The sequence below is a fragment of the Quercus robur genome, chromosome 11, assembly GCF_932294415.1.
Source record: "Quercus robur chromosome 11, dhQueRobu3.1, whole genome shotgun sequence".
In the NCBI taxonomy this organism is placed as follows: domain Eukaryota; kingdom Viridiplantae; phylum Streptophyta; class Magnoliopsida; order Fagales; family Fagaceae; genus Quercus; species Quercus robur.
Genome location: NC_065544.1, coordinates 14896314 through 14913814, shown reverse-complemented (window position 1 = coordinate 14913814; position 17501 = coordinate 14896314). Strand labels below are relative to the sequence as shown.

Sequence of the window (17501 nt, the reverse complement as noted above, 5' to 3'; positions counted from 1 at the left end):
AATTACATTCCTGTCATGCGCACAAGCACATTCAATCAGGCTAGGACATTCCTCTAGCCATGCAATATAATCCTCAACGTATTTGGCGTGTTGAGCTAGTAAGTGAGCAGGGACATTTCCCTATCGTTTAGTGTGAGTAACTTTCCATCGTCTAAAATACGACATTTGGTTCATCACCCCGGCAAGCACATTCATCACTGAGGAAGGCGGTGAACCCAGTCCTTGTAGAGCATTACAAACTAACAGAGAGTTACTCTCAAACTCTGCCTCTCTAATTCCAACATCTTTGGCGAACTCAACTCCAGCTTCCAAAGCTTTAGCTTCCGCTTCTATCACTCCCAATGGACACTTCCATTTCTTGCTTAATGCAGCGCTCACCTCACCTGCACCGTCCCTGATTATTACTCCGGCCCCCGCCTGGTTCCTCTTCGAGAAGACCGCACCGTCCAAGTTTACTTTATAGTATCCTTCGCTTGGTGGTTGCCAAGAAATCGGAAGTTCCGGTTCGGCTTGATGCTCTGTTTTACCATCATTTGCAGCTCGGAACTCTTCTACCAGGTGCATGGCAGTCCGCAACACTGTTCTGCCTGTCCGTACCTTACCTCCCATCCGAAGATCATTCCAGTTCTTCCATATACCCCAACATATCGTGATGAACTGCTCCAACTGTCCAGGCCGCAAATGTTCATTCCTCTGTAAATTCGTGACTACGTCCAATAAACACCAGTGCGACGAGATACCAAATGGTAAAGCGAATTTACTATTCTTCCAAACCTCTTTAGCATGTTCACAAGTCCACAGTAAGGGGCATATCGTTTCTTCCTCCTGTCCACAGAGGTCACACGTGCTATCTTGAATGATTTTCCATTGAGCTAGGCTGGATTTTGTGGCAAGGATTCCACGGCCTACCTTCCAAGCAAAGTGTTTTATTTTCTGTGGGGTCTTCATCTGCCATATGGTCTTCCAAATCTTCCTCCTAGTTGAATCGTCTGAGCAATCTGCATTAGTATCATGAAGTTTCTCTTCCAACGCCAGCGCGTAAGCGCTTTTAACTGTAAATTTCTCACTTCTATTTTTAGCCTAAATTAATCTGTCCTGTGTGCAGCTGCTCAAAGGGATTTTTAGAATGGCTTCTCTGTCTTCGGGAATGAACCAGCTCTCTAGCTTGTCTTTATTCCACTCATTTGTTGCTCTGTTTATGAGCTCCGAAACCAGAGCATTTGTTGACTGTGGTTTTTCTGTTGTAATCAACTTGTAAGTTGAAGGTCTAGGAACCCATTTATCATGCCACACTCGTATCTTCTTTCCGTCCCCCACCTACCACCGCATGCCTCTCTGGATTATATTTTGCACCACCATTAAACTTCTCCACGCATAGGACGGGTTTCGACCTATTTTTGCCTCTGAAAAGCTGCAATGTGGGAAGTATTTGGCTTAATACACTCAGCTAAATAGGGAATTGGAGTTTGTTTGAAGCCTCCACCCCTGTTTGGCCAAGAGCGCCAAATTGAAACTTCTTAGCTCTCGAAATCCCAGACCTCCTATGTCTTTAGGCTTGCATATCAAATCCCAGTTCAGCCATGCTATTTTCTTCTCATTCCTAGTCTGTCCCCACCAGAATTGTCTAATCACCCTAGTCAGTTCATCACATAGATTCTTAGGCAGCAGGAAACAACTCATGGTATATGAGGGGACGGCTTGAGCTACGATTTAATCAGAACTTCCTTCCCAACAGGCGTCAAAATCTTTTCCTTCCACCCCGAGACCTTATTAGCCACTCTCTGTTTAAGTTGGGCAAAAGTGTTATTCTTGGATCTTCCCACAAGTGATGGCAGAACTAGGTATGCTTCATGAGGTTTAATAACCTGAGCTCCAAACATTGTTTTCACCCTTTCTTTGGTTGAAAAATAAGGAGGTTTTGTGGTAATTTAGCTGTTGACCAGAGGGGACTTCGTAGACTTTAAGGATCCGTAGAATTTCCATGGCTTCACTCACTGTTGCTCGTCCAAACACCAAGGTATTATTGGCAAAAAATAAATGGGATATTCTAGGACCTTGCACAGAAGCAGCCACCCCTTTAATGGCTTTCCTGTATGCCGCCTGATGTAACAATGCAGAAAGACCCTCGGTGCATATCAGGAAAAGATACGGAGACAATGGATCGCCTTGTCTCAATCCTCGTGATGGCTGATTCAAGTCATATGGTTGCCCATTAATTCGAACTGCATATTTCACCGAAGATACACATCTCATCACCGTGCTAATCCAATTCATATGAAATCCAAGCTTCATCATAATCTGCTTCAAACATTCCCACTCAACCCGATCGTACGCCTTGCTCATGTCCAGTTTTATAGCCATTTCGCCACATTTTCCTTTTCTCTTCTTGCTAATATGAGTCATCATTTCGTGAGCCACCAAGACATTGTCAGTGATAAGGCGTTCCGCCACAAAGGCACTTTGGTTCTCCCCTATGATTTCCTGCAGCACCGGTTTCATCCTGTTTGCCACAACTTTTGAAGCTATTTTGTAAGCAACATTACATAAAGAGATTGGCCTATAATCCGTTACTTTTTCCGGATTTTTCGTTTTGGGAATAAGTACAATGCGAGTATCATGAAATTTAGGAAGGGATACACCATGGTTAAGAAAATCAAGTGCAGTATGGATGACAATAGATTTGACAGTAGGCCAAAATTGATGATAAAATAAAGGTGGCATACCGTCTAGGCCAGGAGCCGTTAGCGGGTGCATTTGTTTTAGAGCTTTCTCCACCTCCATTGCTTAAAATTCCCGCGTAAGAATAGAGTTCATTCTAGCAGTGACTTTGGAATGGATTGCATCAAGCATTTCTTGCTCCACCTTCGGCTTTGAAGTGGTGAAAAGCTCCTCAAAATAATGCACAAAAGTCTGCCCAATTTGGTCTACATCCTCCAGCCAATTGTGATTTGCATCCATAATCTTGCTAATAGTATTCCTCTGGTACCTGTTTGTGGCCTTAATATGGAAGAAGGTGGTATTTCTATCTCTTGCCTTTAACCAATTGTTCCTGCTTCTTTGATGCCACATTTCCTCTTCAATGCCTAGCCACCTATTAAGCTCCAATTTTGTTGCATGGATTTCCTTCAGGTCCATCCCATTACCCTTCATTGCTTCAAGTATTTGGAGCTTTTTTTGTATTGTAGCCACTTGATTTCCTACATGACCAAAAGTATGAACATTCCAGGACTTCAAAGATTGTTGACATTCCTCCAAACAAGCTTCTAAAGGCCATAGTGAGCAGCTAGACCGCCCCCTTTCCCATGCCTCTTCTACCACTTTTTTGCATCCTTCATCTTCCAGCCACATAGATTCAAACCGGAACAACTTTGTTTGCCGCCTTTGCTGTCTCAGTGGACTAGTTTCTTTAAGCACCAAAATACTGTGATCAGAGACCGAGTTGGACAAGTGGTGGAGCTTTACTCTTGGAAAAACTCTTGTCCAATTCGTGGACACCAATGCTCTGTCAAGTCTTTCTCTCACCCATCCTCGGCTACCAAGTCTTCTACTCCAGGTATAATCTGATTCCACATACCCCATGTCTCTCAATCTGCATCTGTTGATTGTCTCATGAAATTTCCTCATTTGACCTTCCGGCCTAACCCCACCACCAACTTTCTCCTTAGCATGCATTATTTCATTAAAATCCCCCACGCATACCCATGGCAAATTACTCCGACGACTAAGATCTTCCAGCAACGACCATGAATCCCCTCTTTTACTGGTCTCCGGGTGGCTATAAAAACAAATGAACCTCCATTTTTTCCTGCCCTGTTCTTCGGATACGATTGCATCAATATGTCCAGGTGAGTATGACATTATATCAACTTGTAATGAGTTTCTCCATAAGAGAGCTAGACCTCCAGCCCTTCGTATGCTCGGTACTACCAGTCCTTGTTGCCTTTCTATTTTTCGTTTAATACCGTCCATCTCTATAACGTCAAACTTAGTCTCCATTAGAAAGACTGAGGTGGGATCTTTCTCCAACACCACCTTTTGGAGAGCATTAACTGTTAGGGGGTTCCCAAGCCCCCTACAGTTCCAGCTGATGGCACTCATTGTGCCAGGCGGGGCTGCACCGCAGCCTCCGCCGATCCCAAGTACTGTGCTAAAAGTTGGCCAAGCTCCTTAACCTCACCCTCCCTTTTGATGCGTTTCCCATTATCTTCCTTATCTTCTAGCTCAGTCAATGGTACCCTTGCTCTTCTTTTGAGTCCCATATCAACCATGTCAAACTCCATGGTCATTGTTTCTTTGGTTTTGTCTCCCTGGAGTTGTATTGCCTCACTACCCGACTTATTCTCCTGCCTAGAAACTCCTCTATTTTCTTTATTCTTTTTTTGGCTGCCAACTCTAATCTTCCTTACTCCCTAGGCTGTGTGTTGTTTAGGAGAGGCCAGCCCCAAATTAAAGTTTGCCCCAGCATGAAATAAGCCCACATTCTCCTTACTTTCATGCCCGGGCTTGTGTAAAGTGACCTGCGGCACATACGTAAATGGTTGGGCTTGGTTAATGACATTCAGCCCACTTGCTTGCTCTCTTTCTTCCAAGTTCAGCGTGGTCACGTGCATGGCCTGCATTTTGGACTCCTTCCCTAAGAGAGATTCCTGGTTTTGTATGGAATTTATGGCAAAAACATTTTCGTTGATAGCGTCATCAATTTCCTTGAGCTGCTGTTCAAAATTCAAAACACATGGAATATCCGGTGTTGGGATACACCTGTGAGCTGGATTTGTTACTGATTTTCCCACGTCAGCCCTATAGGCCGTCAGCTTCTCCATTAACAACTTCTTAGGCTTCGCCGTCTCCGGCTGAGAAACCATTGCTCCGGCCAATTCCCGTTCCTGGACCTCCTTTTCGGCGTCACTGGGCCTGTTTTCACCTCGTTTTCCTGCCATAACGAGTTGAGGCTTCTGGGTTTTTTCTTGTAGCGCGTGTAGCTATGGACCGAATTGCTTCTCGTCTGGCCTTAGAGTATCACTGCTTCGTATCCACTACAAACAATCCCTTTCATCATGGTTAATCTTCCCACACAGATAGCAAAATATAGGAAGCCTCTCGTATCTAAAGTCCACCCATTTTAAACCATATTCCCCTAAACGCACCTTCCGACCCCGACATAATGGCATGGAAACATCCAGAATAACCCTTATGCGCAGACAGTTCCCCAAGCAAAAACCTTCCCTGTTGGCATCCACCTTCACCACCTCCCCTAAGGTTGCTCCGATACTTATTCCAACTTCTTTAGTCTGACACATTGTGGGCAGCCCGTGTATTTGAATCCAAAATGGTGACCTATTAAACTTTATATCCTTAACCGCCTCACCACGCACCATCTTATGAAGGATCAACAAATATTTATCGAAAGACCACGGATTGAGCAATAAAACCCTATCCATATCATCCTTCGATTGAAAAAGAAACATTACCTTATTTTCCCCCAGATCGTTGACCTCGAAATTGTGTTCCGCTTTCCAAATCGATCTCAAAACTCTGGTCACCGACTCCAAATTGATTTTTCGCTTAGTACAAAATTTACCAAGAAGGACAAGACCCTCCTCTGGCATTGGAGCATGGATTGCTACTTCAACATCTTCTTTCAACGACAGCTTTAACTTTGCACACTTATCTGTAATCTCCTCCATGTTCTCTTTTGAAATCGTTTCTACCGTTTGAACGGAGAGAAAGATTGCCTGACGACAGCCCTGTTGCTATTCTAGCCCCTTTTTTCACCTCTAGGGTTTCCAGAGAAAACCTAGAGAGAAAACCGACGATTAGATGTTCCTCTTTTTGCTTCAAATACCAATTTTAAACTTTCAAATGCCCATAAAAAAAAAAAAAAAAAAAAAAAAATTAACTTTCAAATGTTTCATACCAGTATACCACCACTGAAGCAGACAAGAGCAGCCAAAAAAGGCCTCAACTGAAGCACATATCATATCATTGTAAAATTGTAAATCTGCTTCATCTTTGAGCTTCTTCCTCAACCCAAAGATGGTAAATCTGATATTATTTTTTCCTTTTTTGGGGTCATTGTGGCCGTTTTAAGCTTCACCACTTCAGACTTAGGAACATTTTTAAAAACAATATCTCTCTCTTTTTATTTTTATTTTTTTAAAAATACAACAGCATAAGTTTTTACAAACTGCTTAAAACCAATTTAAACATACCGGTTTTTGGTTTTGCTGAGGGAATCAGAGATTTCTAATTTTTTACAATTTTTCTCTTATTTTTGGTTTTTAATAATAACCGGACAGGATTAATGTCCAGTTCCAATTTGAACCGAGTTTGGTTCTGTTTTTAAAATCATGATTGCTCTCTTTCCCTTCAATCTAAATATACCATAAAAAAGAGAGTGGAGAGGAAAGAGTAAGAGAACTCTTCGATGTTTATATTTCTTTCCTCTAACTCTTGATTTGAACTTGACAATATGGTATACCACCATCCCCTAATTTACATTTATTTTTTGAACTCCTACTATCATAAAATCTCACATATAACCTAAAGAAACTCTCACTTACTTTTATTACATATACTTCCCTCATTATTCTTATACCAATCTTTTTCTTTTTTAATAAATAAACAAGAGTCTCATAAATTAAGTTTAACTTCCAACATACAAAAACCTTGGGTACATCATTTTAACATTCATATTAGATCTCAAGCTGGATTCTAATTTTATGCTATGTGTTTCATCCAATTTCCTTAATTTTGGTTAGCTATTTACTACACTACAAAAATCGAGTAGTCCAATTTATTTATTTATTGTGCTATATGAGTTTTTAAGTGAGAAAATTATAGAATTAAAAATTAATAAACCTTAAAAAAATCACAATCATTGATTCATTTTTTTTATATTATGATGATGATGATCATTATTATTATTATAGTGGTTGGACAAATCAAAATTGAGAATTTCATAAATAACAATTTAAATAATTTCTTTTTCATTTGTTTCAAATAAAATTATATTTATTTTATTTGTAGCTATTTTATATTTTCAAATAAACAAACATTATATTATTATATATCAAATTAGTAAAATTTTAATATGCCTTAAATTATGCACATTTATAAATATATTTCATTTATATGCATGAGGTTACGAGCTAATTATAATAAAAGTCAAAAATTTTGTAGCTCAACTGATAGACACCTCCTAAAATGTCTATAACATCTAATTCTCTATTTCTTGTTGTAACTATCAAAAAAAAAAAAAAAAAAAGGTAAATAATATTGAAAGATTTGAAAAGAAAATGACAAAGATGATTACTCAGCCAAGGGTTTTGTGGCTCAAGATTTTTCTTTTTCCTGAAATTTAATATATAAATTTCAAAGCACAATGACATTAACAATTTCAATTCCAATCGTTTTTCCTGGTTAGTTGTGCCCATTGGATGACTAACTTATCTTAAAATATAAAAAATAATGAAAAATAAAAATAAAAAGATCTTTTTTTATGAAAATAAAATAAAAAGATTTATAAATGCTGCCTTCCACCACCTACCAAAATAAATAAAAAATTTAAAAGAAAGCTAACCTACAATGCACTTATATATAATTATATATGTCTCTAAAGGAAACAGGCACAAGTATTATAACGGATAGGTAATTATTGGGTACTCTCAGAGTACCATAAATGGTTACTCTCCCATCTTATATAACTTTGGGTTCCACTAATTAAATTTATGATGAGACTCACAGTTTATGTAAGAGAGGGAGTACTCATTTATGGTGCTTTTGGAGTATTCAATAATTTTCCACAACGGACAAGACATTTCAAGTAGAAAAAGGTCTACCTCTGAGAATTTCTGATGGTTTAGGAAGTAAATATCATCTAAAATTTAATGAGAATAAGCTACTTCTCATTCCAAGTTGATTTGAGTAAAGTTGTCACATATATTGTTTTTTTTTTTTTTTTTTTTTTGGGAAAAGAATCACATATTGTGTTTAGTGTAACATAAAAACCTACTTGAGGCCAGAAAAATGTAACATAAAGACCTACTTGGGAAACGTTATATCTACACAAAGAATGAAATTGGGTTTGAGTCAGACTAACAGTTTAAGCATCTTTTCCAAAATGATAGCTGACTTTTACTGCCAAATGCAATAGGTTTTCTGGCCAACTCATGCAGTGCTTCAATATTCTTTTCGACGTTTGTAGTTGACAGTATTTGACTTATTTTCAGAATTTCGAGTGCTATATCTGTCCCCCCAAAAAAAAAAACATTTGATCATTGTCAAAGTTTTCATGCCCAATCAAAATTTTCTCTAAGGACATCAAATGATGTAATGGCATTTTCAATTAATTGCCTCAAACTCACAATTATTGAGATGTGGGACATACCATACATATCATTGGTAATAGTAGCCACAAGGATCTCCATGTGTTCAGAAGGACTCAAACCTTCAAAAGAAGTCACAGTGAATAGATAAGACACCATGTCTCTAAGTCCGAGCAAAGCAGCTTTGGGAAGTGGTGTCCTATCTTCTTTACTGCGGGCTAATGGGAGTCTATTGTTCTTTTTCACCATCTCCTTAGCAATTGCCACAATTCCTGATTTCGCAGCAAAGCAAAGGGCTGTTTCTCCTTCTTGGTTTCTCAGTTCTAAGTCGTCGTCAGACAAAAGTTGCACCAGTTCTTTTACAAAAGCCATGTGTTTTGATGCGAATGCAATGTGAAGAACTGACTCCTTCGTTTGTGTAATGGAATATCGAATGGCATCTGGATCATCCTCAAGTATTTTCTTAGCATCTTGCCAATTACCTTCTAAGGCTGCTCGATAGAGGCAAAGGTACTGAGATGTTGTTTGGCCTGGAACTTTAAGCAGAACATAAACTATGAAATTTTGGTGATGTGACGCCATAAACCCAGTTATATGAGCCACTGACTGCAAATTTTTTAAAGCTTTTCATACAAGGCGTAACGTCAAAACTATTCTACCAAAAAATAACTTTATCAAAAGAAAGTAGTGAGCTTGACAGCTAAACAATGATATGAACTAGTTGTATCAAGCAAAAAAAGAAAAAAATAACTATTTGTAAATAAAATTCATAGGCTTGGAAACCATAGTTAAGTTCATGGTTGAAATCAAATAATAATAACGAATATTAAATTTGACTTTAAAGTCATGCATACGTTCTTGAAAAAAATAGATATCTATACAGTCGGTCTTGTTTACCCCAAAAAAAAAAAAATATGAGAGCAGTGGTGGATCCACTTAATTTGTAATAATGCTAAGGTTACCAAAATTGGCACAATTTTATGCCATAACTTGCAATATGACGAGTTATGATTAGTAAGAGTGTGTCAGTGGGCCATGTCGGGACATTCCCTTACTGATCACAACTATAATGATCATTTTATTCGATGCCTTTTAGATTTTATTTATTGTGGGGGTCATGGATACTAACAAATGAACTTTCAAAGATAAATCGTTATTCACATGAATACTAACAATGAACTTTCATCAATCTCATCAATATATATCTAACATGACTAGTCACTTTCTCATTACATGCATGGAACCAAATGGAAAATCAAATATATGGCCAAAATCAACTATCACATGCATAGGTCCAATGAAATTTCATGGTTATATCCATATGAACATTATTCATACATGCGAGAGCTAGTAAAATAAACCATGGCATCCAAACAAAGGGTAAGCACATATCAAGGCATATAGAAATTGATGAACACATAATCAAAGTATGTGAGCATGTACTGTGAAATTGGGTAAGCATATTAATCGATGCACATAAAAATGGGTAGGCATGTAAATCAAGAGTGGGTAAGAATAAATTAAATCATTTGAAAATAGGTAGGCACATATATATGGAAGTACATAAGCATGCAAGATCAATTGATATCCATTTTAAGCATGCGTGCATATATATTCAATTTAGGATAAAGACTAACATACTATCAACGTATCCAAATTCACATCCTAAACTAAACCACGCTTAGCACGCTATTTAAACAATAAAAGATTTATTCATATCATAACTACATGATAATAAGGGAATCTGAGAAGAGAAGGGATAAGAGAACTATATCCTTAGAAGCTTGATTTTGATGAAGGAAATTGAGAGGAGGACGTTTCTAGAGTGTTTAGGACAACTTTTTGTGGGTTTCTTGCTTTATCCTCAGAGGGGAGGGAATCTTGAATTTAATGATTTCATGTAATTATCATGCTCAACTATATGCTGAGCATACAGTGCACGTTATATGCTAGCACAACTTTCAACTCCTATTATTTTACTTTTCCTAACACAATTTTGATCTAGCTTTTCTAGTTTTAAGGTACCAACTTTACACACTTATTTTGAAGGTTTTCCCAGACTTTGATTCTAGCATTTTTATTGCAGTCAAAAAGCTTCTGTAGCATACTTTCTCAAAATTCCATCTTATACAGTTGGGTGTAGTATGCATACACGCGCACATGCACACACACGGAATGTGAAGGGATTAGATCAGATTGGTTTTAAATGCCCAAAACCCAAGAAATCAACCAAGACTTGCCTCACTCGTCCACTTCACTACCACTCATCCTCCCCATCACCAAGTGCATGTAGCTCAATTGGGTTAAATTGGCTTCTCTATCCCTTTAATTTTTGTTGTCATGGTTTGTTATATTGTTATGACTTGATGAGTTCTATAATAACAAAATTGTATTTTGTGCTTTGATTGTCTCTGTTTAGAGACATTTGAGAAAGGGAAATGAGTTTATGGCCATTAAGATAGATTGAATATTTTAATGGGTTGTGTTAAATTTTTATTTCATTAAATTGCTAATGAACAGTAACACTCCTAACCAAGCAACTGATTGTTTATGAGCTTTTTTTTTTTTTTTTTTTTTTTTTTTTTTTTGCATTTTAAAGAGACTGTTGGAGTAATATTTTATGTTTTCAGTCCCAAAATTAGAGAGAATTTCGCATTTGCCACATATATTGGAAATGCTAAAATTGCATACATACAAGAGATAAAGACAGCATTTAGAGTCATCAATCTTACTCTCAAAATTCTGATGTTGATTTTGATTTTCTTGTTCAGCATGCCCACTTAGACCCTTTGTTGTTTCTGTCTGCATCATATCTGTGATCCATAAATCAATAGCTTTGTAATGATGTTTGATAACTTTGGATATTTTTAACTATAAAATGAGTTTTTTTTTTTGGTTGCATTTTAGAGAGATTGTTTGAGAAACATTTTTTGTTTTTACTTTCTAATTTAGAGATAATTTTGCATTTGCCGCATATGTTCGAGATGCTCTAACTGCATGCATACAAGAGATAAAGACAGAGCACATAAGAGTCAGAAGTCTTACTCTCATATGTTTGTTGATTTTGATTGTCTCCTTCAATATGCACACTTAGATCCACTGTTATATCTGTTTGCATCATATCTGTAATCCATAAATCAATAGCTTTGTAATAATATTTAGTAAATTTGGATATTGTTAACTTATACAAATGGTTTTTTTTAGATAGATTGAAAGTGGGGATGAGAGGTGGAGTTTGAACTATAGACACAAGGCACCCCAAAGGATGCCATTGCACTAAATAGTTTTTCACTCAAACACATATATGCCATATTATAGGCACTACATGCTCTTGTGGAGGATCAATCAATTAGAGAAAATAAGGAATTTCATGATATAGACGAGATTTTTAAATATGATTGGTCACCTATTAGCTATAACTAATTGAGTTTAATAGCTAGACATAAATCAGGGAAAAGTTAAAAAATCTCATGTCCTAAGTATGGGTCAAAAACATGAGTTTGAAACATGAGCATGCATGAGGAAGGTGTTAGACACCTCACTATCTGAGGAATGTGTTTCCAAAAATTTTCAAGGTTTTAGGGGTTTTCCATAACTTTCCTACAATTTTGGGGTAAAATTGTAATTTCAATGAAGTATGTGGCTCTTAGTGTAGCAACTTGCCTATATTATGGAAAATCCCTAAAACTATAATTCACATATTAATGGACTTGCCCATGTCTGGGGTTTTCCATGTTATGTGAAATTCAACATATTAATCTTCCCATGTAATTCGCATATTTAAAATAGGTTATTAAAAGTAATATATATAACATATATACTTTTTCTCATAACAAAAGCATATAATGACATATTTAATGTAATATTATTATTGAATACATAATAAGGAGCTTAACATCATTGTGCACCCTTAGCATGGTGATCACTCCATAAGTATTAAGTGTTTATAAAGTATGGTGGGTAAAGGCCGAGATTCAAGTTTTCAAGAAGAAACTTCACAAACATATACACCTAGATTATACTAAAGTAGAATTTCTATATTGCATAAAAAATATAATTAATAAATAAATAAAAGAGCTCAACAATTTAATGTGACAACCAATGTTTGGTACAAGCTGCACTATTTGAGATCGTTTATAATGTCTAAGATGTTAAGGACGGAACTACATACAGACAGAGGGGGCTATGCCCCCCCCCCCCCCCCCCCCAATTTTTTTTTTTTTTTTTAATATTATATGGTAGATATATATTTAAGATTTTAGAAGATAAGTCTAAGAAAAATTATATTTACCCCCTCAAGAAAATTATATTTGTCCCGGTAAGATGCAGTCTTGCAAAGATCATAAGAGCATAGACGAAACTAGGATTCTAAATTAGCTAGGGAGGCCAAAGCATAAACAACAAAAAAAAAAAAAAAAAAAAAAAAATCTTATAATTTTATTGTGCCAAAGATAATAAGATATTTTATTATTTTCATATTTTATAGTTCTATCGAGCCAAAAATTAATAAAATGAAAAGAGAAAGGTAGAGTAGTAGATAATTATCATTTCACTCAAAAAATCAAAGGTCGTAGAGAGAGAAGTTGACATATCAGAGAAGAGAGAGAGAATCTGAATATCATAGAGAGAGTCAGAGAGAGAGAGATCAGAGAAGAGAGTCCTAAGACCATACCTCAGTCAATTTGAGTGTGGAGAGTTGATGAGACTAGACCAGAGAGGAAAAGAAGCGGAAGCCAACCGGACGGACTAGATCAAAGCTGCATATTAGTTCGCAATCTGAAAGAAAATCTGAACTCCTTAGGAGTTGCAATGGAGCAATTGAAGCAAATTTATGAAGATTCGTAGGGGAGGATCGAATGTAATGGAAAAAGTACTTCTGCTGAAGCATTGCTGGTTTGACAGAGTAGAGAAAATGGAAGCAAGCTTTAAATGATAGTGAACAAGAAAGATGGGAAAGAGAGCAAGACAGAGTTAAATGGGCAAAAATTGGGATTTGAATTTTATGATTGTTTTGTGTGTATTTTTTGTTGGGTCTTTGGACCGATTTTATGGTTTATTTTGTTGTTAATTTTGGTTTGTCTAATGTTATTATTGCTATTCTTGGGGCTATTAGGTTTGCTTAGATTGGATTTGTTGGTATTTTTTGTTTTGTTCAATAGGTTTTTTTATTATTCTTGGGGCACACGGGAAAGAGGGGACCAAAATATTTTTTTCCAGGGTATCATGGGTTCATTTGTAACATGCATCATTATCTCATTGCATTAATATAGTTTTTCTTTTTCCTTGGAAGGGGATTATGGGTATTATATATTTCATTACAGTTTGTTCATGCATGATGTCGAATACACCAAAATTTTTTAAATGTTGTTAATAAGAACCTATCATTACATGTAAGTTAACATGCATGCCTAGTAACTGAATAGAATTGGAATTGGAATTGGAAAGAGGAATACATAGGCAATTAAGGGTGCTTTGGTAGGAAGGAATATATTGCTAATCTTCAAATATGATTGGTATGGTAAGTGCTTTGGTGGTCAGATCTGTAGTCTTATCTCATTTTGCATCAATAGTACTATTGTAACATTATGACCATAACCTTAATTATTATTGACAATGAGCTGAGGTAATATATCGTGTTTGGGACATTGTGGCACGTGGTCATAAGTGTCTATGTGTGTGAGTGCGAGTGATGAAAGAAATAGAGATAGAAATAGGTGGAAGGATTTTGGAGATACCTGCCTTTGCTGCTGTTGTTGTTGGATTTGTTTTGGGTGGCTCACTGAGCTTGGACTTCAAGGAATGTACCTGTATGAGCTTATAAATTGGACGGATATTATTTTTTAAGAACCGTCCGATTTCACTAGCCTTTTTTGTGAAATTCTAATTATTATAATATTTTTCACAACAGTAAAATTTTGACAGACTTTTAATAGTTCTTAATTAAATTTATCACTGATTTTACTTTTACTCCTACCAATAACTTACTATTTTAACCATTGTTAAATTTTGTTATAGACTGAAAAAGTTAAGTGCATATTATTACCAAAAGAAAAGTAGGTGAATTAAAATTCGGGTGAAGAAAAAAAAAAAGAATAAAGTACTACTAGAACTACAAGTTTTATTACGCTAAACTTATAAACTGATCGTGTCATGAATCATAACGAGATAATTCAAATATACATTTATAAGGTGATTGAAATCTATTAATTATATTTATTATCATATCAATTTGTAAGTTTTATATAATATAAATTTGAGGCAATCTTTAGCATTTTTTCTTGATTAAAAAAAAATGATATGTGGACAACATTTGTACTACACTTTTATAATAAATTTTAAGTGGACAAACTGTTATTAGGCTTTACTAGTGAATAAAAAAGTAATTTTTAATGATAGATTCAAATTAGAATCCTAATAACTTATAACTTAGATTAAAAAATTAAAATTTAAAAAAAAAAAGAAAAAAAAAAAAAAAAGAAGAAGAAGAGTAAATAGGTGACCCACTAAAAGTAAATTTCACCGAAATGAGAGGAACATTAAAGAGGAAAGATAACTCTGATATCTTTTCCTCGGATGATACGGAGCTTTTCTTTTGTTTATTGCAATTATGCTACCTTTTCTTTAGAGAGAGAAAAAAATAAAAAAAGCTTAGTTTAGTTAGTTTAGTTGTCTACCTTCTTAAAGTAGGTGGATTAAAGCGGGATGAAGAAAAAAACAAAGGCCGAAAAAAAGAAGAAGAAAATTTTACTGTAAATGGAAGTCAGGATGAGCCCACTTAAAAGTTGATTTCATCGAAATGAGGGGAACATTAAAGAGGAAAGAAGGTTTAATTAGTTAAAGTACTTGTCTACCCTTCTTTTCTGATCCATTTTGAACCAATGTTATCGATTTCCTTTGGTTCCTGTAGTAACACGTCAGAATATTTCTTTTTTTTGATAACAAAGCCAGAATACTTCATGAGACCCCAAAAATGTTAATATGCAAACTCAGAAATATTGTTGGGCTGTCGGGTTCATTGAGGGGAGTGGTGTGTAATTGTTTGTGTTTTTCTCTTTGCGTTTGTATGCTCTCTCTGCTGTAACTCTTTTCTAGTTGAATGAATATTTCATGCTTCTTATCAAAAAAAAAAAATACTTCATATCTGTCAGCGAATCGTTATCACTTACCAATCCAATACAAGTTATACAGCACTTTCCTTCCTTTTTTCCTCTCTCTTTCCTTTTTCATTCGTATTTTTTTTTTTTTAATCACATCTCTTACTCTTTAGAACATGCATTTGCGAGTGTTAGAGCATCCGCAGCCGGAAATCCCATCCTATCCTATTTTACCATTTCAAAAAGCAACTTTATCAATTATACCATACAATTTTACAACATACCCAACATCTCAACTTTTATTTTTCTATTCTACTCTTTAAAATAATATATCTACCCAATAAAATAATATATCCCAAATCCATATCTATTCTCTCCCATCTCTCTCCTCTCTCTGATTTTTAACTCTCTTCCTCTGTCTCTCTTCCACTGAAACCACCACCACCAACTTTTATTTTCCTATTTTACCATAATATTTCTCTTTTTCTCTTCCTTTTCCTCTCTTCTCCCTCAACTTCTAGCACCGGCCTCAACCTCTAGCAAACCCATACCTAGCAAAATCATAACAAGAAAATCACAACAAAAAATCACCCAAATCAAACAAGCACCAGAAATCCACCTGCCACCCCAGCAAAATCACAACAAATCTAAACTTGTCGCAACCCAGAAGAACAAATCTAAAAATCACAAAAAATCACAGCAAAATCCACCTCTTCCTTAAGCCGTCGGTCACAAAAAAAAAAAAAAAAAAAAAAAAAAAAAAAAAAAAACACACACACACACACACACACAGAACCCAGATCGCAACCCAGAAGAATCGGATCGCAACCCACTTCGGCGGAGCTTTTTGACACCAGACTCTCTACTTCGGCGGTGCAACCCACTCTTAACCCGGATCGCAACCCACTTCAGTGGCGCTTTTTGACCCGGAACGAGTCGGAGCTCTCCAACATCTGCGACGAAATCCTCAAGCTCCTTGACACCAGACTCATCCCTTCTGCCGCCACCAGTGACTCCAAGGAGATGAAATATCAGCAAGAATTTCACCATGAAAACCATTAAAGGGCAGTGACAAAATCCTAAGCTTAGTAAGCTGAGCAATCACAAGCAACAGCTTCCCAACCAATTTTCCACTACTAGTCCAACAATCCCTCCTAGTCCCAAACCCATAAAGCGGAACTTGAGCAAAGTTGGAACAAGAATTACCTTTGTGCTCATTCCCAGTAATGTTCAGTGAAACTACACGGGAATTATAGTCACAGGAGAGACCAAACCACGAGCAGTAATCATCAGAGTCCTAAGTAGAGAGCAAAGTTGATGGGTCAGAGACCGAGTTCTTCAACTGGAGGAACACAAAGAGAGACAGACGAGAGAAGTCAGAGAGAGAGAGGGAGACGAAATACTCAGAGATGCTACAGTGACACAGAGGAGAGAGAAAAAATAAAAGGATTAAAATATATTATTTTGGTTTGGCATAGCGCTACAGTGCCATCTTACATGTAAGATGGCACTGTAGCGCTATGCCAAAAAAATTTGGCATTTCTCAGTTTTAACCTTCCAGTTGCTAGCATGTTTTTGGGCCTAAATGCTAAATGTACCTTACATTTGACATTTAGAATGCCCACTGCTGATGCTCTTAGAAGAAAACTGAATTCAAGCATTTTATATATTTAAATATAATTTTTTAATTAAATATTACTTAAACTCAATCTATTATATTGTTTTAGGTGCAAAATTATTAATTAATTATATAAAATTAAAAAAAAAAAGTCTTTAGACACAAAAAAAAAAAAAAAATGACAAAACATTTCACACATGTTGATGTAACAGATTAATTGTGGCAAATAAAAATGTGATGTTAGTGGTAAATTTATATTAGAACTAGTAAAAGTTTACCAACTCAACTATTGTGAAAAATGTTGTAAAATTTTCTGTGTATTGCTTTTTTTTTTTAGAAGTTCTACATTCACAATTTTTTCACAACAAATCTTAGGTATTAAATTGTAGATATTAAGTTATTACAACTTACGAGTTTTAGTATGAACTCACCTCACATTTAAGATTTGTTGTGAAAAATATTGTA

The 17501-nt window shown here is 36.0% G+C and overlaps 2 protein-coding genes across 2 annotated transcripts; both read right to left on the bottom strand.

Annotated features, from left to right (window-relative positions):
* Positions 1 to 5033: 5033 nt before the first annotated feature.
* Positions 5034 to 5684, bottom strand: LOC126704752 (uncharacterized). Its single transcript, XM_050403765.1, has one exon. It carries the CDS (start codon positions 5682 to 5684, stop codon positions 5034 to 5036), a length of 651 nt encoding a protein of 216 aa, XP_050259722.1.
* A 2604-nt stretch (positions 5685 to 8288) lies between these two features.
* On the bottom strand, positions 8289 to 16477 carry LOC126704751 (uncharacterized). Its single transcript, XM_050403764.1, has 4 exons — positions 16210 to 16477; positions 11370 to 11447; positions 11057 to 11137; positions 8289 to 8860 (listed from the first exon to the last, which is right to left on the bottom strand). The coding sequence occupies exons 1-4, from the start codon at positions 16475 to 16477 to the stop codon at positions 8289 to 8291; spliced, it is 999 nt and encodes a 332-aa protein (XP_050259721.1).
* Between the last annotated feature and the right edge of the window lie 1024 nt (positions 16478 to 17501).